Raw genomic sequence first — 27,784 nt, 5'->3', positions numbered from 1 at the left:
CCAAAACCAGGCTGGCATCCTTGGGGGACGGCAGGCCGTTTCCTGCACGAGGGGGATGATGATCCCAAGGAGACCCTGGCCACCACACCCAGCTCAAAATCAATTTATTGAAGAATGCATTCTTGTAAAAATGGGCAAAGGCTTCCTTGGGAGGAGATCAGGGTGAGGGAACAGGGAGGCTTGCACCGTCCTACTCCTCGCTTATCAAACCAGCCAAGGCGGAGAAATATATTTGCCCCACGCAAAGCTTAAAAGCCAGAATCCGGAGCCGTTCCTGTTCCGTCCCCCACCTCCACCCCCCAAAAAAACCAGGGGGGGGGGAGAATTTGACCTTTTTTTTTTTTTTTTTTTTGTTCCTGTTTGTAACTCCCGGGCTTCCTATGTCAATTTTGCCTCGAAAGGGTTGGGGAAGGAGATCCTGATGTTGACCCAGCTCTGCTTGCAAGCAGCTATGTCCTGGAAGGAAAAGAAGAGACAAGGGAAAGGGGGGAGGAAGGAAGGAAAAGGAGGATGGAGGAAAGGAAAAAACAGAAAAGGAAGGAAAAGGAGAAGATGGAGGAAAGGGGGAAAGGAGAGGATGGAGGAAAAGAGCAGACGGAGGAAATGGGGGAAGGAAAGGGGCAGGCTGGGTCCCGTCAAAGCACCACCTGCACAGGTGCTGCAGGAAAGGAGTCCCAGGTAACCTGTCCCCTGCCAGGATTTTCTGCAGGAGCCGGACTACAAGCCCCATCATGCCAGGGGTCACGGCAGCAGGGAAGGATGAACTGTCGGGAAGGGAACGGATGGAGGAAGGCTGGCTTCAGCGAAGATTGAGGGCAGAGACGGGCACCACAGCCTTGTTAGGACTTGTGGACTTCGACTCCCAGAATCCCTGAGCCTCAGGGATTCTTGGAGTGGGAAGTCCATAGGTTATTAGGAGGGTCCTAGCTCCCCACCCATGACTTAGGGGGCTGAGGAGAGGAGCACAGGAGGAGGAAGAGGAGGAGGTCTCGCCTGCCATCCTGACAAGAAGCTTATCTCCTACGAAGAGGTCCTTGAGCTTGGGAGTAGATTCCTCTTTAGATGATCATCGTGGAAGTCCACAAGACCTCCAAGTGGCCACATTTGGAGACCCCTGACTCATTCCAAAGGGAATTTCCACCCAGCAGCTTTCCAGAGAGGGACCGTTTGGGTGGGAGATCATAGGAGTTAAGCTTTGTTTGAAGAGTATGGAAGGCAGCCGCCCCTTGCTTCCTTCCCCCTGCAGGTGGGGCCTCGTGCCCGTTGGATGGGTGCCAGGTCGTCCTTTTCACAGGGGTGGGGGGGTGGGAGTGGGCGGCGAAGGAGGGGGCTTCCAGATGGCCAACATGAGGGTGTCTCTGGTGGAGGAATCATCAATGGCTCCTACCCATCCTTCCAGGATGTCCAACTTTGGTGAGTTTGAAGACTTGTGGACTTCAATTTCCAGAATTCCCCAGCCAGCAAAAGCTGGCTAGGGAATTCTGGGAGTTGAAGTCCACAGGTCTTAAAAATGCCAAGATTGGACGCTTTGTTTTAGGACTTTTAGGATTTTAGAAGAGACATGAAGGGTAGAAAATGGCAGCGGGGGGGGGGGGGCTACACCCAACGCCCAGCACCCTTTGACGTATCGGCTCCTCTAAAAACAAACCCTCCCTCTTTCCCTCCTAAGGAGAACCCCCAGCGGTCGGTCACTGGACGGAGGGAACATCCATCCAAGGCCACAGAGGCCCAGCCTCCCTGTCCCCAAACACCCCGCGAGGGGCTGGCCCCAGTTCCCATCGAAGCCCTCCACCCACCCACCCTGGGCAAAAGCAAATCAGAGGAAGGGGCTGCCCCTAAAGCTGGAGAAGCAGAAACGCCCGGCGGTCGAAGGCTGTGTGCCCGCAAACGTCCACCGAGGAAGGGGGGGGGGCACCTTCGCCTACCCTGCGACCGAGGTCCCAAATCCTGCCTGGAGGAGCAGCTAAAACCGGGGCAGAAAACGCTGCTGGTGGTCAGGCTAGGCTGGAGACTCTTTTAACAGAAAGCAGGGGGGGGTAGGGACCCCCGCCCGGAGGTGCCCTTTGGCGATGGATGTCCCACGGCGAGCGCAACTTCTCTCCACTTGGTTGCCAAATGTCCCAACGCAGCAAGACGACAAGAGGGAGGAAAGTAGCTTAGGAGGCCTCCGGTTGGCCGGCAAAGAGTCTCTTCCCCACCCGTGCCGGTGGGCCCCGCTCCCCCCACCCCATCCCCACACCCACCCACAGCAGAAAAAAAAGTCTTTAGGAAGGAGACCGGAGGACTCAGTACTTCACCCCAGGGACGAACTCCTTGGCGTCCGGGTTTAAGGTGCTTTTGCTCTGCAAACGAGGGGTGGGGGGAAAAGAGGGAGGGGAGAGAAGAGAGATTAAAGTTACGGAGGGTCAACATCGGGAGGAGTCCAGCACAGGTGGGCCTCGACAGGCGGCCGTTTGTTGAGTGACCGTTCCGTTAACAACGCTGGGGGGGAATTGGAATTTCCAAACCTTTTTCCTCTCCATTTGCCCTCCTTCCTCCTTCGCTCTGCTTCCTTCTTGGCCACGGCAAATCTCTCACCCGTGGCCTTTTGTCACCTGCTGGCCTCCTTTTCCTCAGCTTTTGAAGCTCTTTGTGAGGGAATCGCTCTGGCTATTCTTTGGGCCGCTGCTCCTCTAAGTGGCCGATTGCCACCCTTTGGAGTCTTGTGAGCAATTTGGGTTCGGGGGCTCCTTAACCCCACCCCCACTGACCTCGGATGCTGCTGAACTCTGGTGGTCAGACATCTCAGGCCCTTTGTCTCCCTCTGCGGCAAGCCTTCTCCTTCCAAAGGAACCCCGCGGCTGCGGCTTTATTTCTCTCCTCCTGTTTCTCTGCCGCTTGGAGGATGCTCAGCCTGAACTGGGCAGTGACTCTGCCCCCTCGCCCCCCTTCGCTGTCTGAGCATTTCTCCCAGGGGCCTCGAGTCTGCCTGGTCGGATGTGTGGGAATTTTAGACTGGCTATGGTGGTCAGCCCAAGCGCCTTCTGGTGACTGAGCCAGAGCGGGTGGGGAAAACAATCGTAGCTGGACGAATTCAGCCCGTCAAACAGCTGTAGCCCGGCCAGCTGTGCGTTTGCATCTAGGGGTTTTAAAATCGCTAATCCTGGTAATTAGTAATGTGGCTGCCACGGCTATTTCGGAAGCCCACCGGTCAGCTGTGGGGCTAATTAAGCCAGGCGGCTCCCCAAAGGACTGGGGAAGCTCGGCTAGCCGTTCGCAAGTGGCAGAGGCTCTTCGCGATGTGGGCCTCCCAGGAACTCTGGTCTTCTTCACCAGCAGCGCTTCTGTGCGTCTGGTCTGCTCCAAGACTGAGTCAAAACTGGGCATGCTCAGGCAGAGGAGGCGGGACCAGACTGACTCAGACTCCAAGCAGAGGAAGCAGAGTTAACCCTTTCCTTTCCTTGGATTCTCTCAACTCCGCACACCGGAGAAACATCAGCTGCTGCCTAGGATTTGAACTCTCCACCTGCCGAGTGGGAGGCCAGCATCTTTGCCTCTAGTTTTTACAATAAAATAATAAAGGAAGAGGTGTTTTTTTAAAAAAAATGCATACAAATCGGCTCCCTCTGGCGCCCCTCCTTACCAAAATGTCTTCCGCGATGTGGCTGTGGGTGCTCTCCCTGACCGAGAGTCCGTTCAGCTGCTGCTGGAGCTGTCCGATGCCTTGAGGCAGGTCACGGGATGGAATGAACCAGTCCTGGTCTTCTTCGTCCAGCATCTCCTGGAAGCAGCGGTCCAGGAACTCCTGCTCCTGAAGCTCCTCCTCTACCTGGCGGGGAAGCAGAGACGGAAAAGAGGGTCGCGACGGGCAAGGCTGTGGCCACACGCAGGCCAGTCTCCTCCTCCGGCCACTAGCCTAGCCAGCCTCAAGAAACGCATCTCAGGGCCCAAACCCACATTAAATCTTCACCTAGACAAGCGGGGTCTCAAACCCTGTGTGAACCTCTCTGCAAACAGATCCAATGCAGCCAGGCCTTGACTTATGACCACTGTTGAGCCCAACATTTCTGCTGTTAAGCAAGGCAGCGGCTAGGTTTTACCCCATTTTACCACCTTCCTTGCCACCGCTGTTAAGTGAATCCCTGCAGTTAGTACCATACTTGTTAAGTGAATCTGGCTTCCCCATTGATTTTGGGTGGGTGGGAAGGTCACAAAAGTGGATCGCATAAACCCTGGGACACCGTGACCGTCATAAAAAGGGAGTACTGTGGCTCCTGTGGTTGCAGAGACATACAACCTAGCGACAGAATAACCAAAGGAGGAGGAGGAGGAGGGGAGAGAGAAAGGGAAGGGTAAGAGGAAGGAGGAGGAGGAGGAAGAAGAAAAGAAAAAGAGGAAGAGGGAGGAGGAAAAGGAGGTCAGAAGACCTTCTCCCACTCCCTTCTTTCTGAAGACCATTACATGTTGGCTTTCCCAACAAACACTCACAGAAAGTCGTCTCTTTTATGCCCAGCAGCATTTTATGGGATTTTCAAACCCATCCCGTCTGGTTGATGGTGACCCTGTGGAGGAGGAGCCGGGGGGGGGGGGTGCCCAGAGTCAGGGACGTGGGTGACCTCACAGCTCCTCTCCACCAAAATCCGTGCTTGGGAAGGAGGAGCCGCTTGCTGGGCCACCTGATTGAGAGAAACTTCCTTCTTTTCACCAGTTGGAAATGAGTGGAAAGAAGCACCGGGGGGGACGCGAGAGCAGCCTTCCAATATTTGAAGGGCTGCCCCAAAGAAGTGAGGCCAATTGACCAGCGGGACAGCTTGCCACCAGACGTTGTGGGTGCTTTGTCACTGGAGGGTTTTAAGAAGAGACTGGACAGCCCATTGTCTGAAATGTTATAGGGTCTCCTGTCACAGGTGTGGGGTTGGACTAGAAGGCCTCCAAGATCCCTTCCCACCCTGTTCCTCCACTCCTGGGTTAAACGCAGGAGCAGGAAACATGAGGACTAGAAGAGACGCAAGGAAGCTGCCCAAGGCCAAAGCCATCCTGCTCTCTAACACCGCCATCCACACAGCAACTCCTGAAGTGCTCAAACAAAACCCATCTGGGCTCAGGGCGAAGGCTGGGCTCCCGCCTTGAGTCACGCAGCAGCCAGGCCTAGAAGTTCTCCAGAAGCAGGTTGGCCCAGCTGTGCCGGGAAACCCTAAATCTGGGGAATCCCTGCTCCTCCTTCCCAAGCTAACAGCAGCAACCAATGAAGAATAAAAGTGGCCCCTGGAGTCCCAAGGGTCAGATGTCCAGGGAAGGGTGAAGGTCGTTCAAAGGCTGCTTTGACACCTGCCTTGCTCAGGGGCAAAGGTTTGGCCTCCTTCACAACTGTTAACTTCTGACAGGTAACTCAAAGGGGCTCCCCCCCCCCACCCCAAAAAAAGGCAACTGGACTTTCTTGAAAACGTTTTCCTTCTCAGCCTAGAAGCTTCCTCAGTTTCTCCCCCGGCAGTTAGAACTGAAGGAGCTTCTGGCAGGAGAAGCAAAAGGCTTTTTAAAGGATTAGTTTAGAATCTAAAATGCAAAAGGAAATCGCAGGAGAAAAAGGGGGGAGGAGAAAAGTGTAGAAAAAAAGGGGAGGAGGAAGAAGAAAAGGCGTTGACTCCCTTTGGGGCCGTAGAATAAGAGAATAACATCAAACCTCAACTTTTGACTTTTACATGGCAAGAGGAACCAGCCATTTCTAGAACAAACAACCAGCAGTAAAACCCAAAGCCAAAGATCCGTTTTTTTGCCCCCCCCCCCCCCCCCAAGCACAAAGTCCAGAAGTGGCTTCCAAGTGGAGAGCAAAGGGATTGTGTTTTGTTTCCTTTGACCAACGCAGTCGATTTAGCTCCCTCCACCTGGGCAGCCTCCTTCGCCCACGCTGGGAATCAGAGCCTCCTCCCATGTTTGCACATCGCCTCGCTCTCCGAAATCACATCAAAGACCCAACCCCCCCCCAAGCCCTTTCCCCATGAAGCCCCAAAGGGAAGTTTCTGCTCTCATCTTTGTAGTCGCGGGGAGAATCTTCTTGTGCGAGGGGTGGGGGGGAAATCCTGCTCCCAAGGATGAGAGAAGCGAAATGTCTTCGGTTGGGGGGGGGGGGGGAGCCAGGAAGTCCAGTTGCCTTTTGGAAAAAGCACCCTTTGGGACAACCCGCATGGCGGAGAATCTCCCTAGACCAGGGATGGCTAACAACCCCCCTGTGCATGATCCACCACCACCACCACCACCCCGCTCTCCTGAAGCCTGGGGAGGGCAAAAACAGCCTCCTCCGGCCCTTTGGAAGCCGGAAATGGCCCGTTTCTGTTCCTGGACTTCCGCCCTCCCAGGGCTCCCAAGGCCTTCCTGAAGCCCGAGGAAGAGGAAGGCAGCCTCCCGGGGCCCTTTGGAGGCCCTTCGAAGGCCAAGAGCCAGCTGGGGGGCATGTGCATGAGCTGCAGCTGACCTAGGGCAAAGGCTCATGTGCCCCCCGAGATGGCTTTGTGTGCCACCCGGGGCAAGAGTGCCATAGGTTCGCCATCACAGCCCTACTCTGAGTTGTGTAAGTGTTGCAGCAACAGTTCAGCTCAGACCTGGCCCTGAAGGGGACTGGAAAGCTGCAGCATTTGCCTTCAGCGCAAGTCTTGTGAAGCTTGCAAAGAGGCAAAACACACCCGGCTGGTTTGACAACCCTCGTGTGTGTGTGTGTGTGTGTGTGTGTGTGTGTGTGTGTGTTTTCTCCTCCTTCCAGGCGGAGTTCAAGGCCCTGCTGCTTGCAAGGAAAGATCCCCAAAGCTGCAGTCCCAGGGCCCTCTGCAGCAACTGCTTCCGGGAATTAGACGGTCAGAGCCTCCCGCAGTTTCCCCATTCGGGGTGGGCAGTCTTAGGGTCCCTGCCCTTAAAAGCAGCCGCCCTAAACGCCCTCTCCTTTGCAAGCTGCCCTGGCAGAGGGAACAGGCTGTCCCTCGCTCAACGGTTTCGGATTTCGCAAAGCCTTTGAACCCTGGCCTTTCGTCAGAGCTGCTCCTTTGAGAGCCCCTGTGGGACAGCCGTCCGGTTTGGATATTGTAACCGCGCATGAAAAGTGGGCCTCTAAATTAATGGATGAAGAGGTGGAGGGCCTAGTCCCAAATTCAGGGGTCCCCCATCTTAGACTCGTGGACTTCAACTCCCAGACTTCTCCAGCCAGCTGGCTGAGGGATTCTGGGAGTTGAAGTCCACGAGTCTTAAAGCTCCCAAGTTTGGTTGGCTGTTGCCAGAAGTCTAAAGCGACTTGGGATTATCTACAAGAGAGCTGAAAAACACGATGTCATGCCTAGGGGTGACATGATAGCAATTGTTCCAGTTTTTTAGGGGTTGCTACAAAAGAAGAGGGGGCACCAGAAGGCAGGACAAGAAACTAATGGATGGAAACTAATCAAGGAGAGAAATTGATCAATGGCACAGCCTGCTTCCAGAAGTTACGAAGGCTTGAACACTGGGAGATTTTGAAGAAAAACTGGAGAGAAAGGTGTCTGAAGTGGTACAGGGAGGGTTTCCTGCTTGAGTAGGGGGCCGGACTAGAAGACCTCCAAGGTCCCTTCCAGCTCTTGTTTTTCTGCCTCCGCTCAGCCTCCTAAGGCAGGGAAATGGAGCACCAGGGGAGGAGGAAAGTTCCAGCCAAGGTCAGATTGAAAGTCTAGCTTTCCTGGCTCCCACTCCAGAGCTGGGGTCTGCGCTTCCTGGAAGGGCATCCAGATTGGCAGCTTCCTTCACCCTCACCACGGAGCCGCCCAGAGGGCAGCCTATACCCACGTGGCGTAAAGAGCCAGAGGCCCACAGTTATGAGACATCAGGCCACAAACCACGTCACGGAACAAGAGTCCCTCTGCTGTGGAAGGACTCCGTTTACCCTGCAGCTTGTGACCCGGAATGGCCCCCGTTGCCCCCTCCCCTCGTCTCCCTTGCAGCCGGCTCTGCCCAGATGCCTTCTGGAAGTGAGTGGGGGCTTTGGAATCTTTTGGGGGGAGGGGGGGGTCCCTTGGCGGCATCACCTGCCGGTTGAAGTCCTCCTCGTTCTCCATCCACATGTACTCGGCGAAGGGATTGCTCTCCTTCTCATCGTGGCCGTTCACCACCTGGTCCTCCTTGGATTTTGCCGGGGGGGCCGCCGGGGGGGTTGTGTTGGCCACATTGGAACCATTCATCCTTAGAGAGTCTGAGGGAAGACAAGAGGAAGGCAAGAGAGGTTAACTCGGGCAGGGCACCGGAGGGAGAGTCCTCCTGGCTTTGCAAACGTAGCCTAGGGCAGTGATGGCGAACCTTTCGCTTACGGCGTGCCAAAACTGTGCATGCATGCCCACTCCATTCCTTGCCCAACTGCGCATGCACACGCGACCCCTCCCCAGGTTCTGGAGGATTTCCTGAAGCCTGGGGAGGGGGGAAACCGCCTCCCTGGCCCAAAATCAGCTGGCTGGCGCACACATGCGCGCCAGAGCTGACGGCTGATGTGCCACCAAATATGCTTCCGCGTGTCACAGATGGCACATGTGCTATAGGTTCGCCATCACGGGCCTATGGTTAATAGTCCTCGTCTTATGACCAGAATCGAGATCAGAATTTCCATTGCTAAGCAAGGTGGTTGTTAAGTGAGTCACACTCAATTTCTTTCTTTTTTGGGACAGGGCTGGTAAGCGAACCACTTGACATTGTTAATAACACGGTCGTTAAGCGGATCCAGCTTCCCCGTTGCCTTTACAGGTCAGTCTAAGCCAGCTTGGTGGTTCCTGAGTGGCGATCGCGCCTTGTGACCCCAGGAAGGCGGCAACTGTCGTAACTCTGGGCCAAGCGTCTGAACTTTGGTCATGTGGCCAGGGGGATTCTGTGATCATTAAGGGCGATTCTCGACAGTAAATCAGCTTTTCCGGTGCCCTTGTCTTTGAACTGTCATTCGAGGAGTAGTTATAAGTTGAGGACCACCTGTACATCCATAGACTGTATCAGGGGTCCTCAAACGTGGCCACTTTAAGACTTGTGGACTTCAACTGCCAGAATTCTCCAGCCAGCATAGGCTACGTGGACATAGCTTTGCCTCCAACCAGATAAGGAGGAGCACCATCAAATCCACACTGAACAAAATCCCAATTTGATATGGGGAACAAGGACACCCAAGAAAATACACCACCCAAGGCTCTCTGGAGGAAGAATTTCACGTCACAAAGCCAACACACCAAAAACCTGCTTCCTGGGTACCTTCTGTAGAAGACACACACACACAGAGGAGGGAGAGAAGAGGGGTGAGCCCCACATTCCCAATGAAGAAAGGCCTTTAAGGCAGGAAGCCCCACTTAAATCCAGCCTGGGCACTGTGCTGTTTGGGAGGGTGGCTGCTCAGAGAGCAGGGCCCCACGTCTTCAGTTTGCCGTCTGAGCTTGTGTGGCTTTTGACTTGGAATAGAAGGAGGAGGAGGGAGAGAAAGAAACAGGCCTTCCCAGAGAAGCTCTAGCTGGGTCTGAAGGGAGAATCGCTGCATCGTTTTTCAACCCTGGCCACTTTAAGATCGGGGTGGGGGGTGGGCACACTTCAACTCCCAGAATCCCTCAGCTGACGCTGACTGGGGGATTCTGGGAGTTGAAGTCCCCCCATCTTAAAGTTGCAAAACCAAAGAGGCTCTAGTCCATATTAACTCCAAGTGGCTTAAAACCCCTTTTGTTGTGAAGGTTCTTAGCAAGGGGGTCGAGTGGTTAGCACAGGCCGCACAACGCCCCCTCCCCTTTTCCCTAACGAAGAAACTGCGGCCATCATAAATACGAGCCTTATTGCCAAGGCTCTGGATTCTGATCACACGGTTGTGGCGAACGCTGCAAAGTTCGCAACTGTGTCGTAAGTCCCTTTTTTTCCAATGCTGTGTAACTTTGAATGGTCACTAAATGAACTGTTGTAAGTCGAGGACCACCTGCATTGACTGCGATTGGGACACTAATTCAAACCAGCATCCGTCTTTCAAGATTTTAAGACACAGAAATGGCTGGTAGGAAATGCCTCTGTTGTTAACTTGGACCGGTTCTGAGCTAGTACTATATAAATCTCTTATTTTATCAGAACTTTGACATTTCCAAAATGTGAAATTAATAATTTTTCTAGTTCCTGCTTTTCTGAGACGAGACAAGGGAAGGTCTCCAAGAGAGATAGAGCGATGTAGAGACCGGACAGACAGACAGACAGACAAGAATAGAATAGAGTCACTTTTGTCATTTTGAATGTGCACCAATCGGCATACATTAAAATGAAATTCCGTTGCATGCAGTGCTCAAAGGGTCTCTACCTCCAATGCACACGATATATTGTATGCGCCATAGACAGACAGACGGACAGATATACTGTGTTTCCCCGAAAATAAGATTTTATTTTCTTTTGCCCCCTGAAATAAGCACTTGGCCTTCTTTTCGGGGAGGTCTTATTATTTTTGAGGTGCAGGAGGCGGTGAGCGTGGTCACCTCATGGCTGCTGCTGGGTTGCAATATTGTCAGGGAGGGCTTATTTTTTTGGGGGGGGGGGCTTATTTTAGCACATGCGCTCAAAAGCCCAATTAAACTTATTATCCCGGGAGGTCTTATTTTCAGGGAAACAGGGTAGACAGACAATAGATACAGATAGATAGATAATATACATACATATACATTAGATAAACAAATGATATAGATATATAGATATACATACATATATACATACATTAGATAGACAGATGATACAGACAATTAAAGACTTCGAGAGATAGAGATTGAGAGGTAGACATAAAAGAGACAGACATAGAGAAGCCAGGCCCGCCCAGCTGCCCCTTCCTCCGTGGGGCTCCTCCACCCACGGTGGGATTCTGCAGCCCCTTCTGGAGCAGCCCACGGCCGGCTTTCCCAGGCTTCTGCCAGGGTTGAGCCGCACAAGCTGTGAGCTCTCCCGCCATACGGCCCATAAATCAGGCTGGCCTGGGAGAGGAGCTGGCAGGAGGAGGGAACCACGTCAGCTGGAGAGAGCATGCAAACCTCACGCGCCGCCACGGAGGGGCTGGAGAGAGCAAGAGAAAGCCCCCAAGGGAGATGGCTGGGCTGCAGCCAGGCGGAGGGAGGAGGAGAGCAGCCCCGTTGGAAGCCTTGCAGCAGAGCTGAACAGGAGGAAGAGAATAAAGAGCTGGGAGGGACCTTGGAGGTCCTCTAGCCCAACCCCCTCCTACACAAGCAGGAGACCCTCTACCATTCCAGACAAGAGGCTGTCCGGTCTCTTCTTTAAAAACCTCCAGTGATGGAGCAGCACCCACAACCTCTGTTCCACGGGTTGATTGTCCTCCCTGTCAGGGAGTTTCTCCTTAGTTCCAGGTTGCTTCTCTCCTTGATTAGTTTCCATCCGTTGCTTCTTCTTGTCCTGCCTTCTGGGGCATTGGAGACAAAGTGGACCCCCCTCTTCTAAGGGGCGGCCCCTCAAATATCAGAACGCTGTTGTCAGAGCTCACAGGCAGCCGATCCCCCAAAGTGCAGAGGGTGGCTTTAAGAAAAGCCCTTTTGGAGGGCCAGCTCCGCTCTCCAATCCAAGGACATCTGGCGGGAACCAGGAGGGTGGCAGCTGGCAAGGATCAACGGTGTCTGTGTGTGTGTGTGTTGAGGGGGGGGCATGTTTCCAGACAGCAGCCATCCATGGGCAAGAGAGGGACTGCCTTTCTGGGATAGCGGGCAGCAAAGAAGCCAGCTGCTGACGAGAGAGAAACCTGGCATGGCTTGCTGGCGCAGAGATCTTCCCCTTTGGAGGAACAAAGAACTTGACCAGAAATGGACAAAAGCTGACCCTCCCAAAATGCCTTGGGCTCCAGAGAGGACAATTTAGTAAGCTCTCTGCTGGGCTGGAGCACAACAATTCGCCTTTGCCTGACCGGGGGGGGGGTGTGTGTGTGTCTCCTGCAGGCGGTCTCTTCCTGGGGTTGGTGGCCCAGATTTCCTAGCCATGACCTGGAAAATGAACGCAAGCAAATAAGGGTCTTGTGGTTATGGAAAAGGCTGCCAGCTGTGAGCCAATTGAAATACCTAGTCCACACAAACACAAACGCTGCAAAGCGTTTCAAAAATTAACTTATGTTCTACGGTGACTTGCTGCAGGTTCTTCCTTCAACAGAATGGACTGGACGTCGTGGCCCTTGGCCAATGGACTCGTCCCCCGGGGACAGCTCTGACCGCTGGAGTTTCGGACACCTGTTAAAGCAGGCCAATGTTAGGCAACTGGAAGGAAGGGGCCTTGCCGTGAAAGCTTGCAAACGTTTGGGCAGAGCAGGAAGGCAGCTGTGCTTGGGCATCTGGAATCCTGTCTTGGTTTTCTCAGCCACTTTCTCAGGAAAGTTTATTTATTTACAGGGCAGCTACGGAAAGCGGTGTGTGTGTGTGTGTGTGTGAACCCTTAATGAACTAAGGCAGGGGTGTCCAAACTTGGCAACTTTAAGACTTGTGGACTTCAACTCCCTGAATTCCCCAGCCAGCTCTGCTGGCTGGGGAATTCTGGGAGTTGAAGTCCACAAGTCTTAAAGTTGCCAAGTTTGGACACCCCTGAACTCAGGGTATAGGCAGAGAGATATATAGCGATATAGATACACACACACACACACACCCCCTTAGTTGCAAGTGCTGGAATAGAAGTGGGCTTTAGGAAAGGCAACCATCCTGTAACCTGCTCACAGGTTATCCCCATAATCCCCGCCCCCCCTTGGGAATCTCTGCTCTTCTTTGGGCCTTGGGAAAAAATGCCCCATTTTTTGGGAGCCAAGGGCCTCTGTGTGCTTCCAAGGGAGGGAGGGAATTCCCTGCTTGGCCCTTCCCAGCAACAAGGGGACAAGGAGATTAGCGAAGGGAAGGGAATAAGAAATGACCCTCAACTATATTTGGGTTTGTGGAAATACCATCCCAAGAAAACGGAAACTGAGATCTGAAAGCGACACCTATAACAGCAGAAAAAGAAAGGGAGAGAGGAGGAGAGGAAGAGGAGGGGAAGGAAGAAAGAAGGAAGGAGAGGAGGGTGGAAGGGAGGAGGAGGGAGGATAGGAAGGGGAAGAGGAAGAGGAGGAGCAGGGGAGAGGTAAGGGAAGAAGGAGGGGGAAGGAGAGGAGGAAGGAAGGAAGGAGAGAAAGGAGGGAGGGAGAAAAGAAGGGAAAAAGAAGGTGGGGTTACAATAGGAGGAAGGGATGGGAAATAAAGCAACCCAAACTGTCTATTATAACCATTTAAATGGAATAACAAACGTATAAGGATGACAAATGTAAAGAAGAAGAAGAACTGTGTGAATCTATTCCTATAATGGTATGTAAGAGAATAAAAAATAAAAATAAAATAAAAATGCACAAAATAAATAAAAACCAAGGGACAGAAGCAGCCAGAGTTCAAAGAAATATAAACCTGGCAAGAAAAGATCGGTAGCAGCCTGCAAATAACTGGAAACAAAGCCTCCAACGCGCAGGAATGCCTTCCAAACAGTCTGACTAGAAAGGCAAATGAACCAGTGTGTTACTAGTCCTCTGCCGAAGCTCACGGATGGGGAAGAGAATCCTTAGGTCCCAAAGGTGCCTTTCGAAAAGGCAACTGGACTATCTTGGCGTTATCCCCCCTCCCCTCCTTTTTTGGGAAAGGTTTCGCTTCTCCTCCAAGAAGCTTCTTCAGTTCAACCCTAACCCCGAACTGAAGGAGCTTCCTGGAGGAGAAACGAAACCTTTTCAAGGAAAACCACCAAGAGAGTCCAGTGGCCTTTTGGAAAAAGCATCCTTGGGACCACCAGGAGACCTGGATAGTGGAGAAGCTCCACAGGCACTGAAGGGCTTCGTGGCTCATGAAGCTCCAACGTCTGGGGAGCTTGAAATAAGTGACTTATGACCATTTTTCACACTTAATGACCGTTGCTGTACCCAGGTGGTCATGCTTGGCAACTGACTCACGGGTATGACAGTTGCAGCATCCTGGGGTCAGGCCATTGCCGGCTGGCTTCCAACAACCAGAGTCAACAGGGAAGCCAGATCTGCTTAACAACCGTGGCAGGGAAGGTCATAACATGGGGCAAAACTCACTTAAAAACTGTCTCGCTTAGCCACGGAAATTTTGGGCTCAGTTGTGGTGGTGGTGGTGGTGGTGACTGCCTGTATGGCTGGGCATAGAGGCAAGTCCTCGACTTATGACCACAATTAAGCCCTGAATTTCTGTTGCCAAGGGAGACATTTATTATGTGGGTTTTGCTCCATTTTACGAACTTTCTTGCCACGGTTGTTCAGTGAATCACAGCAGTTATTAACTTAGCTGTTAAGTGAACCTGGCTCCCTCATCAAGGTGGCTTGTTGGAAGGTCGCAAAAGGGGATCATGATTTTGGGACTCTGAGACCGTCATAAATACGAGTCAGTTGCCAAGTGTCTGAATTTTGATGGTCGTAAGTAAGTCCACTTGTGTATTTCAGTGCCGTTGCATCTTTGAACAGTCACTAAGTGGAACTGTCGTAAGGCGAGGACTAGCTGTAATCTGTGAAGCTGGGCCAGTTGTCCCAGTTCCTGAGACGGGGGTCCCTGTACTCGGTGCTTGCCTGTTGTTTCCAAACTCCCCTGCTCTTTAAATGGAGGGTGGGGGTATGGGGGGGGGCACCTGGGATTGGGTTTCCAGCTTCGGCACTTATAAATAGCTCAGCTGCTCCCTTACAAAAGGGACCTCGGGTTGCCTCTTCCAAAGGGAGCTTCTGTGGGCCGCTCAGCCGCCTCCCACAACTTCCCACAAGGACAAGTGTGCTAGAATTGTGGGGTGTGAGGAGTGCCCACCAAGGCGTGCATCGCACGAGGAAAGGAGGCTTGGTTCACAACGAGAGATGGGGGGGAAAAGGACGTTGCAAACTACAGATGGACATCAAGAGCGGTGCTGAAATAGTATGCCCGACTGGCCTAATTCCCAGCGGAGTCCTAATTTGGGACATCTCGGTAAGAAGAGCCCGTCTGGTCTGCTGGCCAAGGCCCCAGGGTAGAAGCTGAGAGACGGCAAAGGGGCCACGGTGGTTGCCCACCCCTGTGGCCAAGCCATGGAAACCTCTCCAAAGACACAATGTCCCCAAGATCGGTGCATTCCTCAAGCAGGAACCAGCAGCCCACAAACTACATAGCCAGTCAGTGATCCTGTAAGAACCGGGGCATTAAGAGTTGCTTTCCAAAGCCTTGGTAACAAGGCCACCCTTGGAATGCTGCATCCAGGGTTGGTCACCCCAATATAAAAATAATGTAGAGATTCTGTAGAGAGAGAGAGAAAAGAGCCACAAAGGGGACTAAAGGGGTTAAATCAGATGCAGGAATTGGGCAGGTCCAGTCTAGTGAAAGGAAGAACAATGGGTGACATGAGAGCAGGACTCCAATATCCGAGGGGCTCCCCCAAAGAAGAGGAGGGGGTCCGCCTATTCTTCAAAGCCCCTGAAGGCAGGAGAAGAAGAAGCAGCAATGGGTGGAAACTGATCAAGGAGAGAAGCAACATGGAATGAAGGAGAAATTTCCTGACGGTGAGAGCAGTTAATCGGTGGAACAGCTTGCCACCAGAAGTTGTGAATGCTCCAACACTGCAAGTTTTTAAAGGAGAGACTGGACAACCGTTTGTCTGGGATGATATTGAGTCTCCTGCTTGACCAGGGGGTTGGACTAGAAGACCTCCAAGGTCCCTTCCAGCTCTGTTGCTCTGCTACCTGTTGACATGAAAGATCCTTTAAGGTGTTCTGCTCAGGGGTGGATGTTAAATCCCCCTGGGGACAGAATTGGGGGTGTGTGTGTGAGTTGGGAACCGCTGTGGCCTTGGGTAGACAAAGCAGCTTCCATCGAGTGGAGAAGAAGCAGGAACAAACCTTGGGACTAGAAATAAGTTTGCTTTTTTATTTTGCAATTGGATGCAATGTTTGAGTCCCGGGCGCAAATCTCAACTTAACTGCACGTCTGCCGGGGTCCCTAACGCGGGTGGAAGCATAAAGTTTGAACGTCGCACCTTGTTTAAACCTCCCTCTGCATCGGCACCTGCAAGCCCTCCGGCCCCCCTTTCCCTTTCAAAGGCAAAGGTTTAAAGTAGCAGGGCCACTGCTTGGAAACTCTCTTCTGACAGGGCCCAGCCTTCCTCTCACACGCAACCCAAACACAACTTTAGGTGCTCTTCACTTACAGAAGGGGTCCCCCCCACCCCCCCTCTGGATGGGAAAGTCCTGCCTGCTCCAACATCCTTTGCAAAAGAATTAAAATAAAAGAACCTGCAGGGGGGTGTCTGATGCAATAAAACCAGACCAAGAGACAGAAGCGCTTTGAGACGGACGTACTTCACATCTGCCAGCAGCAATGGCAGAATTAGATGCTTGGTAACAGACTCAGAGTTATGACGGTCGGAGTGTCCCGTGTGTGTGTGTCACGTAATCCCCTTTTGCGACCTTCTGACAAGCCAGATTCATTTAACAACCAGGTTACTGATTTATCAACTGCAGTGATTCACTTAACAAATGTTTCACTTGACAGAAATTTTGGGTAGTCGTAAGTCAAGGCCTATCTGTACTAAATTTGAGGGGCATAAAATTAGTGACCTTATGCTTTTGAATAAAATGTGTCTGGAGGCGATACATGCTGACTCCCCCTCGGCAGGTACAACAATTAATACTTTTGTCCTGAGAAAATCTAGCCCTCAATTGATCTTGATGAAGATTTAAGAAGACACAAGGCCCCTGGGGGCTTGAACCCAATTCAGAAAAGGCAATGCAAAGACCAGAGAGATGGGCATCCAGGGGGGAAAGTGCTTTGTCTCCAGGCCCTTCATCGGTTACTCTTCTCTGCACCCTTTGCAACCTTAATACCAGTATTCATTCCTAATGTTATAAACTGAATAAGTCAGCATGATAACATTGTCATGCTAGAATGATAATATTATAAGCTTCTTAAAACCTATGAACATCGCAGTCCTTTCCGTCCAGGGAAAGGAGCACCTGGGGGCCGACGGGAGCTTCCAGCTGTTGACAGGTAGTCCTCTGGAAGGCCAAGGAGTGGAACGGAAGTGGCTGGTGCGCAACCCGCAGGCAAAGCTGATGAGACACGGCAACGGTTGGAATATTGTGATGCAACAGCTGGGGAAGAGGTGGCAGGTGGGGGCTGGAGGGCAGCCGGCCTCTTTTGATGCAACCTCTACGCCCCAGGATTGAGGAAACACCCCCCCCCCTCAAGGACCTTGCAAGCCGGTGAGTAAGGCATCCCGGGATTACGCAGGCCCGTTCTGCAAAAGGGAAATGGAGGCAGGGCAATGTCTCAATGAGCTGATGGAAGGGGCAGCCAGCGTTACATCAGCAGTCGGCTCTTTCGCTACTCAACCGTTGCTCTTTCTCTGACAGTTCATTTGAAGGTTGTTGGGTGTCCAACTGTGGCAACTTCAAAAACCCGTGGACTTCAACTCCCAGAATCCCCCAGCCAGCAATTACGACCTGTGGACTGCAACTCCCAGGATTGTGTGTCAAGAAAGGTAGTACAATGGGGCAAAACTCACTTAACAAATGTCCCACTTAGCAACATAAATGCTGTGGCCTGCCGTGGCCATAAGTTGGGGACTACCTGTAATGGGGGTTTCCTGCCTAAAAACAAGGGAGCTATTTTTCGTCAGGCAAAGCTTGGAGAAATAAGGACCAACGGTTGATCAACTGGCACCGTCAAATCGTTTTCAACTCCCAGCAACCACAGAGACACAAACGATCCATTATGGTGCGTTTTCTGTGCACCTGGCCTTCGTGGGAAAAACACAGCGGTGGTTTCCCACAGTCTTCTTCTTGCAGTGTTGTCACACGGTCATTAAGTGAGGATCTGCCTCCAGCATTTTCCTGCATTGTGGCCGGTCCAGAGAGGGGATTGCTGGCTTGGGCAGCTGAGATGACTTTCAGCCCTTGGGTGACCCTGCTGGGAAGACAGGCATCCTCAGCTTATGACCACAATAGAGCCCATCTCTGTTAGCAAGTGAGACTGTTGTTTAGAGTGGGGCAGTGGCCTAGAGGTGGAGCTCTCGCCTCACAATCAGGAAGCTGTGAGTTCAATCCTAGATAGAGGCAGATGTTTCTTTGGGAATATATCTGCTGAACAAAACTCTGCATTGGCGACAGGGAAAGGCATCCGGCCAGTAAAACACTCTGCTAGCTCCATTCAGTTGCCCAGATTCCACCCCGCAAAAGGATTATGGGGTCGTTAAAAGATGACAATGAAATGAGACTGTTGTCAAGTGAGTTTTGCTCCATTTTAGCTCCCATGGGCTATTAAGTGAACCTGACTTCCCCACTGACTTTGCTTGGCAGAAGATCGCAAAAGGGATGCTTCAACCGTCATAAGTGAGAGTCATCCCGGTTTTCATCACGTGATCATGGGGATGCCGCAACCATGGCCATTAAGTCACATTTTTCAACTTCAAATGGTCACTAAACAAGTAGAGACCTACCTACATAGCCCTGACTGGACAGACGCGCTTATCTTTCCACGATGGGGCAGCCTAAGACTTGGGGAGCATAAAATTGAGAGTGAATTTAAAAGAGAGCGCAATGTTTCTCAACCTGGGCAGCTTTAAGACAGGTGGACTTAAGCTCCCAGAATTCTCCAGCCAGCGCAGGCGCAGTCTGGGGAATTCTGGGAGCTGAAGTCCACCAGTCTTAAAGTTGCCCAGGTTGAGAAACAGTGAGACAGAGAGAGAAAATTCAAAGGCCCACTAAGTAAGGCATCCCTGGCATGTGCCAACGGTGAGGCCGTGCCAGGAGTAAGCACGCCAGCTGCCGCCTCTACTGCCTCCTTCCTCAGCCTTGGAGACCAAAGTCACAGGAGTTCAGGCCAGGGGAGAAGCAGCTGTTGAACGGTAACCCAACCCAGGTGCCCCGCTCCGTGCTCCGCAGGCGGGGAAGAGTGCCTTGTGGACAGGCAAAGCCACGGAACAAGCTCCGCAGGGACGTGGCACCGTTCGGGGGAGGCTGGCCTGGACTTGCCAGCCGTGGGAGGGTGACTACCCTCAACCGACAGGCAGAGCAGTCCCGCCCCAAACCTGTTTTCCCGTCATCCCGTTTCCCAACGCATCCATTGTGCAAATGTGGCATCTCCATCATGTTGATCGGAATAGACCCGGAAGGGACCTTGGAGGTCTTCTAGTCCAGCCCCCTGCTCAAGCAGAAGAACCTATACTATTTTAAATAAGTAGCTGTTTAGTTTCTTCTTCAAAAACCTCCAGTGATGGAGCGCCCACAACCTCTGGTGGCAAACTGTTCCACTGGCTAATTGTTCCCATTGTCCAGAAGTTTCTCCTTCATTCCAGGTTGCTTCTCTCTTCATTTAGAATTAGCATTTAGAATAGAGCTGGAAGGGACCTTGGAGGTCTTCTAGTCCAGCCCCCTGCTCAAGCAGGAGATCCTATACCATCTCAGACAAGCAGTTGTCTAGTTTCTTCTTAAAAAACACCCACGATTTCTGAATGCAAGCAGTACCACTGGTTAATTGTCCTCACTGTTAGTAAGTTTCCTCTTAATTCCAGGTTGCTTCTTGCCTTGATTAGTTTCCATCCATTGTTTAATTGTCCTGCCTTCTGGTGCTTTGGATAATAGGTGGGCCCTCTCTTCTTTGGGGAGTACTGGAATACTGCTATCCCATACTGGATACTAATATCTACCGTAGTTAGTATTCCTGTATCCAAATACCAGAATACTAATCGTTCTTTTTCTCTTCTAGACTGGCCAAAGCCAATTCCTGCTACCGTTCTTCATGTGTTTTAGTCTCCTGGTCCTTAATCAATTCAGTTGCTCTTCTTTGCACCAATAAATGTCAATAATTGTGAATGCTCCTGAGAAGCGCCAGGGCTTTAAAAAATAAAATAAGGCAGAGCAATGGGCCTGTGGGCCACTTGTGATAGATTGAGACATTGGCACCCAGAGAAGAGAAGAGCGCAAAACGGGATTTCAATGCTTAGGCTGTGTTGAATTTGAAGTCCCCTTCTCACGTACCTGTCAATCCCAGCCCTGACCCACTTAGACATTCATACTGTCATTCATAGCATCATCAGCACGCCTCACACTTCCCACTGCAATAAAAGAGGCTTTCTTAGGAGGCCACCAGCATTTTCCTGCAGGAATATTTAACTTTATAGCTGCTGTACCAAAAAAAGACGTTTTTCTAGAAATGGGCCTTTGCAAGCATTGAGCAGAATATATATATTAAATAAATTAAAATAAATAAAGGTTTGGGGACAATTAGCTCACACGGCAGGTATTAGGTGGACTTTTCAAAGTTACAACGGGTTGACTTGTGACTTATGACCCTTTTTCACAGTTAAGACCTCTTTGCAGCATCCCTATGGCCACGGGGTCGAAAATCAGACGCTTGGCAATGGACTCATTTTATGACCCGTTGCTGTGTCCTGAGGTCATGTGATCCCCTTTTACGACCTTCTGACAAGCTAAGTCAACGGGGAAGCCAGATTCACTTAACGACCAAGTTGCTAACTTATCAACTGCTGTGAGTCACTTAACAATTGTTAAAAAGGTCACAAAATGGGGCACCTGACAACTGCCTCACTTAACAAAAATATTGGGCTCAATTGTGGTCATAAGTTGGGGACTAACTCTATAGCAGGGATCTCCAACCTTCGCAACTTTAAGTTTGGAGGACTTCAACTCCCAGATTTCCCCAGCTGGCTGGGAGATGAGTCCTCCAGGCTTAAAGTTGTCAAGGTTGGAGAGGAATTCTGGGGGTTGAAGTCCTCAGGCTTAAAGTTGCCAAGGTTGGAGAGGAATTCTGGGAGTTGAAGTCCTCCAGGCTTAAAGTTGTCAAGGTTGGAGAGGAATTCTGGGAGTTGAAGTCCTCCAGGCTTAAAGTTGCCAAGGTTGGAGAGGAATTCTGGGAGTTGAAGTCCTCCAGGTTTAAAGTTGCCAAGGTTGGAGAGGAATTCTGGGAGTTGAAGTACTCCAGGCTTAAAGTTGCCAAGGTTGGAGAGGAATTCTGGGGGTTGGAGTCCTCCAGGCTTAAAGTTGCCAAGGTTGGAGAGGAATTCTGGGAGTTGAAGTCCTCCAGGCTTAAAGTTGCCAAGGTTGGAGAGGAATTCTGGGAGTTGGAGTCCTCCAGGGTTAAAGTTGCCAAGGTTGGAGAGGAATTCTGGGGGTTGGAGTCCTCCAGGGTTAAAGTTGCCAAGGTTGGAGAGGAATTCTGGGGGTTGGAGTCCTCCAGGCTTAAAGTTGCCAAGGTTGGAGAGGAATTCTGGGAGTTGAAGTCCTCCAGGCTTAAAGTTGCCAAGGTTGGAGAGGAATTCTGGGAGTTGAAGTCCTCCAGGCTTAAAGTTGCCAAGGTTGGAGAGGAATTCTGGGAGTTGGAGTCCTCCAGGGTTAAAGTTGCCAAGGTTGGAGAGGAATTCTGGGGGTTGGAGTCCTCCAGGGTTAAAGTTGCCAAGGTTGGAGAGGAATTCTGGGGGTTGGAGTCCTCCAGGGTTAAAGTTGCCAAGGTTGGAGAGGAATTCTGGGGGTTGAAGTCCTCCAGGCTTAAAGTTGTCAAGGTTGGAGAGGAATTCTGGGGGTTGAAGTCCTCCAGGCTTAAAGTTGTCAAGGTTGGAGAGGAATTCTGGGAGTTGAAGTCCTCCAGGCTTAAAGTTGTCAAGGTTGGAGAGGAATTCTGGGAGTTGAAGTCCTCCAGGCTTAAAGTTGCCAAGGTTGGAGAGGAATTCTGGGAGTTGAAGTCCTCCAGGGTTAAAGTTGCCAAGGTTGGAGACCCCTGCAGGAGGCGGTGGATTTAAAGGCATCCCTGCTCAGCCTCCAAGCTGCACTGCTGAGCGTTTGAGCCCTGTCGGATCCAGCAGCGTGGTCAGAGAAGGGCGGAAACAGCTGGAACTCCAGGGCTTTGTTAAAAAGAGACACAACTGGAAGCCAACTTCAGGAAACTCTGGATTCCCAAGAGAGTGGGAGGAGAAAGTATTTTGCCAGGGGCTTCCTTACTCCGTGAGTTGCATAGCTGGGATGGAGCGGGCAGCCATGCTGTGCTCCTCATTAGAAGCTCTGCCAGTTCCATGCTCTCCTTGGGATCTATTTAATTCTATTTATTAAATACTGATGCCGTCCATCTCCTCTATAAGGCCTGCAGTCTGTCCTTCCCGTACGATTCACAACCGAACCCCAAACTTCTGCTGCTAAGCGAGACAGGCGTTAAGTGAGTTTTGCCTCATTTTACAAAATGCCTTGCCACAGTCATTAAGTGAATCACTTCAGTTGCTAAGTTACTCCACACAGTTGGCCTGCGTATCTATTTGGCTTCCCTATAGAGTTTGCTGGTCAGAAAGTCGCAAAAGAGGATCACATGACCCCGGGGCACTGCGACCGTTGTAAATATGAGTCAGCTGCCAAGTGTCTGAATTTTGATCACGTGACCATGGGGAGGCTGCAGTGGTCGTAAGCGTGAAAAACGGCCATGTCCCTTTTTTCCAGGGCTGCTGTAACTTCGCCAAGTCACTAAACAAACTGCTTTAAGTCAGAGTCAGAATAGAATGAGCCGGAAGGGACTTTGGAGGCCCTGTGCAGGTATACCAATGGGAAATTTTAAATTATACAAAACCCAGAACTAAAATGACAGGCGGGCAGAGGGTCTTCTTACCCCATTCAACCCCCTCGAGACCCCCAAGCCCCCATTTCCCTCCACGAGGGCCACTGTGGCCCAGGCCCACCCTGCTTGCTCTGGCGGGGAGGGAGATGCCTTCAAAGGGTGAGCAACGCTACCCAAAGCCACCAGCCAAGTTCCGTCACCACGCAACGCTTCCCGAAACCGGCCAAAATGATTCAGCTTCTTCTACCTCCGGCCAAAAGCTGGCAGTTAGAGATTGCAAGGAAGAGGGAAGAGGAAGGCCAATCCGCTCCCAATCCTTTGAAAGCTCTTTTGGCGCCATTGCGGTGACTTCTTGCGCTATGAGAGACTGCCGAAGCTCAAGCTGGAAGCTTTATAAGGCAGCCCTTGAAGTGAGGCACCCCAAAGCCTCCGGGGGAAGAGATTCCCAGGCTCTGGAATGGCTCCAGGCTGGCCACTCGCTTTCCCAACAGGATGTCCCCTTAAAGGCTTCCTGTTCAGCCTGGGAGTCTGCCAGGACAACGGCCTTTCTCTCCCCTCCTCCCCCCCCCAACACCCCCCCCCCCCGCTTCCAAGTTGGGTCTGGCCATTAGGCTCCTCTGATGCTTTCATTTATTCCGGCCAGACTTAATATACTTTCTCCATTTTATTTATGCCCCCTACTTGCCTCCCTTTTCAACCTTAAAGTCTATTTATTTGGGTTGTCTGGTCCCCTGAGCTAGTTTAAATCAAACCCTGGTTGAATGGCTCTGCCTACCCCTTCTTCTTTCTAATAGGAGCGTAGACTAGAAACATCAACTTGAAATAATAAATAATAATAATAATAATTCCAGCTTGTTTTCCCATAAGCCCCTTTCATTTTAAACTGTGGTTAGTCGGGAAGAAGCTCATCCACAAGCCAGTTTGGAGGCTGTCTTGTTGTGGGCAAAGGCTTCGTTCAGACACACAGCCACGCCGAACGGCTGCTAGTAAAAATAGCCGTGATTAAACCCCACATTCCCTGCTCATTGGGCAGGCAAGGGGAGAAGGGGAGGTGCAACGCACAGGGGGGAGAGGACAGAGCATGCTGCGGCTTGTGAGGCTTTGGTGAAATGGTTCTCCCTCGCTCCTACCAGCCTCCTCCTCCTCCTCCTGCCTTACTCACTGCACCGTCCTCTCCTCTTTTCTCAAATTCTGCACGGAAAACAACCCCCCCCCGCCCCCCAATTCAGCAAAATCACCAGCCCGGTTTCCAGACACAGACCCAGCACAAGCAAGCTTTGTTAGGGTTCAACAGGTAGGCCAACGAGAGCACAATCGCACACACATGATGGCTTGCTCTCATGCAAGCCACGACAGGGAGCCCGATTGCCCCTCAGACCAGGATCCCAGACGCGGCCTCCACCGAAACCCAATTCCCAGTAAATCAGCCAAGGGTCATTTCTTGGCGGGCAAAAGGGCTCCACTTTTAGCCGTCATAGCGTATCGTCACAAGCTCTGGGTCAAACCCTGAACCTGATCTGGGGCTTCGCTAGTAAATAGCCGGGTATTTACAGAGGATGCCATGGCTGGCGTGGCAATCGGCCCACGCTTAATACCACAGGCGGTCCTCGGCTTACGACCACAACCGAGGGCGACATTTCTGTGGATAAGTGAGACATTTAAGTGACTGTTGCCCCGCTTTATGACCTTTCTTGCCACAGCTGTGAATCACTGCAGTCAATAAGTTAGTAACTTATTACGAACTTATCTTAACCCCAATTCACCTAATGGCTTTTAAGTGAATCGGGCTTCCCCATTGACTTTGTGAGAAGGTCACAAAAGGACTCCAGGACATAAGTATGAAGCAGCTGCCTGCATTTTGATCACATGATGTTGAGGTTGCTATCACCGCTATGTGAAAAACAGTCGTAAGTCACATTTTTCAGTGCCGTTGTAACTTTGGATGGTCAGTAAGCAATCCGTTGTACATCGAGGACCACCTATATAATCCATTTATTAACCTCGTAACAAAGGCATTTATTTCTACATTTAAAAGAAAAGAAAGCTCAGGATACATTCTTATTATTGGCAGGGCATTCCTTCTTGCTGAGAGACGGAGCGGTTTTTGCTGAATTGACAGAAAAAACGAACAATAGGAAGCCAAGGGCTCCCTTGATGGGCTCCCCTAAAAAAAAACACACACACACCTTGAAAATCGGAGCGAGCGCTTTCATAGTGACTGGAGGGAGGGGGGGGGTCTCCTGCCCAAACCTGACAGGAGCAGGAATGAACTAGATCCAAAAGAATCTGGGATCCAATGCAATCGTTTGCACAAGATCTCCCACCAGATGTCAAAAGGAGGCCGAAAACAATAGCCGAATTGTGCACCGTGGAATTTTAAACTCGGTGCAATGTTTTTCCTCGCCCTTCAAAAGCCAGAAGTCGCTCTTTTTTTCCACCCCTTCCCCCTCCCCCTCCCCTGGATAAGGCCAGGAATGGCGGGCACTCCCAGGCTGCTCCAGTTTGCAAACCTGTCCGACGCACTCACTTTTCCTCAGGGGCCTCCCCTGTGCAAGCTCCACAAAATACAAGTTTTTCTGGTTCGGCAGGCATTCAGAGGACCTTTAGCTCCCCTCCCTAATTGGACTGGAGGCCCCCTCCCAAAGAGGCACCCAAATGAGCCCCAGCCACTCCACCTCCATTTGTTCTCTGGGCTCTAGCAGGCAAAAGGCCTGAACAGACCCTGCGATTTCCACCCCCCACCCCCCCCCCCCGTTTCCTGTGGGATGCAAATGCAAATCATGTTTAATATTGTTGGGTCCCCCGGGGGCTTTCTGAGCTGGGTGGTTTTCTTGCCCACGTTTCATGACCCAATTAGGTAACACTATCAGTGCTAGAAGGAAGAAGGGTTTGTAGAGAGGAGGAGGAGGAGACAGAGGAGGGAGGACGACTGAGGGGTGCTTTAGTGCTCTCTGAGCTTGGTAGTTTTCTTGCAGACATTTCATGACCCAACTAGGTAACATCATCAGCGCTAGGAGGAGATGGGTTTGCAGAGAAGAGGAGGAGGAGGACGACAACTGTGGGATCCTCAGTGCTCTCTGAGCTTGGTGGTTTTCTTGGAAGACGTTTCATGACCAAACTAGGTAACATCACCAGTAAGAGTGGGATTTGTGAAGTGGAAAAGGTCTAATACTGTTTGTTTTACGCTGTAAGATAGTTGCTTGAGAGTTGGTTGTCCTTGGCCGAAGCTGCCTGTCGTTTTGCTTGGCAAAGAACTGCTCTTCCTGGGTGGAAAGTCTAACTAGTCCATGGACAGAATGCAAATGTTTTGCCATTTCCCAGCTGTCTAAACCCGTGGCTGCTTTTTGAAAAGTGTTTGGTTATATTTACCTACCAAAAGGCGTCTCACAGAAACATGCCTGAATGGGGGAGGGAGGAGGAAGAGGACTGTGGAGTTCTTGCTGCTGTCTGAGCTTGGTTGTTTTCTTGCAGACATTTCATGAGCCAAATAGGTAACACCATCAGTTCTAGAGGGGGGGGGTTTGCTCTCATTATCTGGCATTCTTCCTTAAAAGAGCAACTCCAACCAGCTGAGGTTGACTAAGATTTAATCCAGAGGTCTTCAAACTTGGCCACTTTAAGACTTCTGGAAGTTGAGGTCCACACATCTTAAAGTGGCCAGGTTTGGGGACCCCTGATTTAACCTCTTGCCATTCCCAACCTACTTAATGGAATCCTCATCCTTGGGAAGCGACGAGAACTGCCAGCTTGTAGAACGAGTCTTTGCAAAAGAGGCCCAACCGCTTTGCTTCAGCTACAAGCCACCATTCAGCAGCCCCCCACAAACAGCTGAACATTTTGCCATCCCCCCCCCACCCCCCAAAACGCTGCAAAAACAGCCCAGCCAGTCTTTGTCCAAGCAGGGAGCAAGATACATCCAAGTCAACTCACGCCAGACCTGATGCTCTACTACATCACAACATTCAGCACCAAAAATAAGTACAAGGCCGTTGTCCATTAACTCAGCTGACCTGAAACCAGAATATACGTGTTTGCTGGCTAGATCGATTATTCCCCCCCCCCCCCAAATCCAACCAGAAAGAAGAAAGGTCAAAGTTGGAGATGGGCCTGCTCCACATTTATTACATTCCCGCCTTCATTGGGTCCAGCAACACAGGAGACCAATTCAATAAATAAATAAGAGTTAATTTAGAGTTTAAATTAAATGGTAAATCTACCATTTACCCACAGGGAGGAGATTGAGGGGAGAGGGTCTGTTTTCCAGCTTTGCAATGGGGGTGGGGATGGAGGAAGGAAGGTGGGCAAACGTCCAAAATTTCTCAACCCCGGGGTCTTTTCGATGAGCAGACTCCCAGAATTCCCAAGCCAGCATGGTTTAAAGGTGGGTGGACTCCAATTCCCAGAATCCCACAGCCAGCTGGCTAGGGGATTCTGGGGGTTGGAATCCACCCACCCTAAAATGTATTTAGTGGCTGGGGGATTCCAGGATTCCTGGCCCATCCTCCTAAAAGCAAGGGGAGTGGGGCATTCTGGGGGATGGAGTGCACCCACCATAAAGGGGATTCTGGGAGTTGAAGGCCGCCCACCTTAAAGCAGCCTGGTTGGGAGCACAGTCCTCATGAGGCAGGCTGGGTGGTGGAATCTGGGGGGTGGAGTTCACCCACCTCAAAGCATCTGGCTGGGGAATTCTAGGGCTTGAAGACCCCAATCTTGAACCAGGCAGGGCAGGGGATTCTGGGATTTGGAGTCCGTCCATCTTGGAAGCATGGCTGCTGGGGGATTCTAGGGCTTTAAGTCCCCCCCACCCAAAATATCTTAAAGTACTGTTGGGTGGGGCATTCTGGGAGCTGGAGTCCAATCATTTTAAAGAAAGCTGGGCTGGGGATTCTGGGAGTTGGAGTCCACCCACCTTAAAAGTACACTCGGCTGGGGCTTCTGGGACCTGTACTCCACTCTCATTTGAAAGCAGGCTGGGCTGGGGCTGGTGGGAATTGAAGCCCCCCACCTGAAAGGAGCTGAGCCAGAGGCCGGCCAGTCCGACGCAGCGGGCCTGGCTGGGCGGGATGGAAGGGGGTCTCCGCCGCGCCCGCGTTGCTGCCTACCTGTCGTGGGCCCCGCGGGGCCTCCGCTGCTGCGCGATGCCCGCCCGCCAGCTGGGCCGCCTCAGCCCGACTCGCCCGCTCGCTCTCCCTCAGCCCCGGCCACGCCCCTCCCCGCCGCGCCACGCCCCT

At 51.7% G+C, this 27,784-nt stretch overlaps 1 protein-coding gene across 2 annotated transcripts; it reads right to left on the bottom strand.

Annotated features, from left to right (window-relative positions):
• Positions 1–87: 87 nt before the first annotated feature.
• On the bottom strand, positions 88–27,784 carry PAIP2B (poly(A) binding protein interacting protein 2B). Of its 2 annotated transcripts, none has more exons than XM_081959897.1 (4): positions 27,656–27,784; positions 8,016–8,179; positions 3,623–3,808; positions 88–2,342 (listed from the first exon to the last, which is right to left on the bottom strand). In XM_081959897.1, the coding sequence occupies exons 2-4, from the start codon at positions 8,166–8,168 to the stop codon at positions 2,286–2,288; spliced, it is 396 nt and encodes a 131-aa protein (XP_081816023.1). In that variant the 5' UTR covers positions 8,169–8,179; positions 27,656–27,784; the 3' UTR covers positions 88–2,285. The 2 variants fall into 2 exon arrangements, with proteins under 2 accessions (XP_081816023.1, XP_081816024.1); XM_081959898.1 differs by lacking the exon at positions 27,656–27,784 and adding an exon at positions 27,463–27,608.

Source organism: Natrix helvetica, assembly GCF_964273705.1.
Source record: "Natrix helvetica genome assembly, chromosome: 7".
Classification (NCBI taxonomy): domain Eukaryota; kingdom Metazoa; phylum Chordata; class Lepidosauria; order Squamata; family Natricidae; genus Natrix; species Natrix helvetica.
The sequence above is the reverse complement of the archived record's forward strand: the minus strand, read 5'-3'. Positions and strand labels throughout refer to the sequence as shown.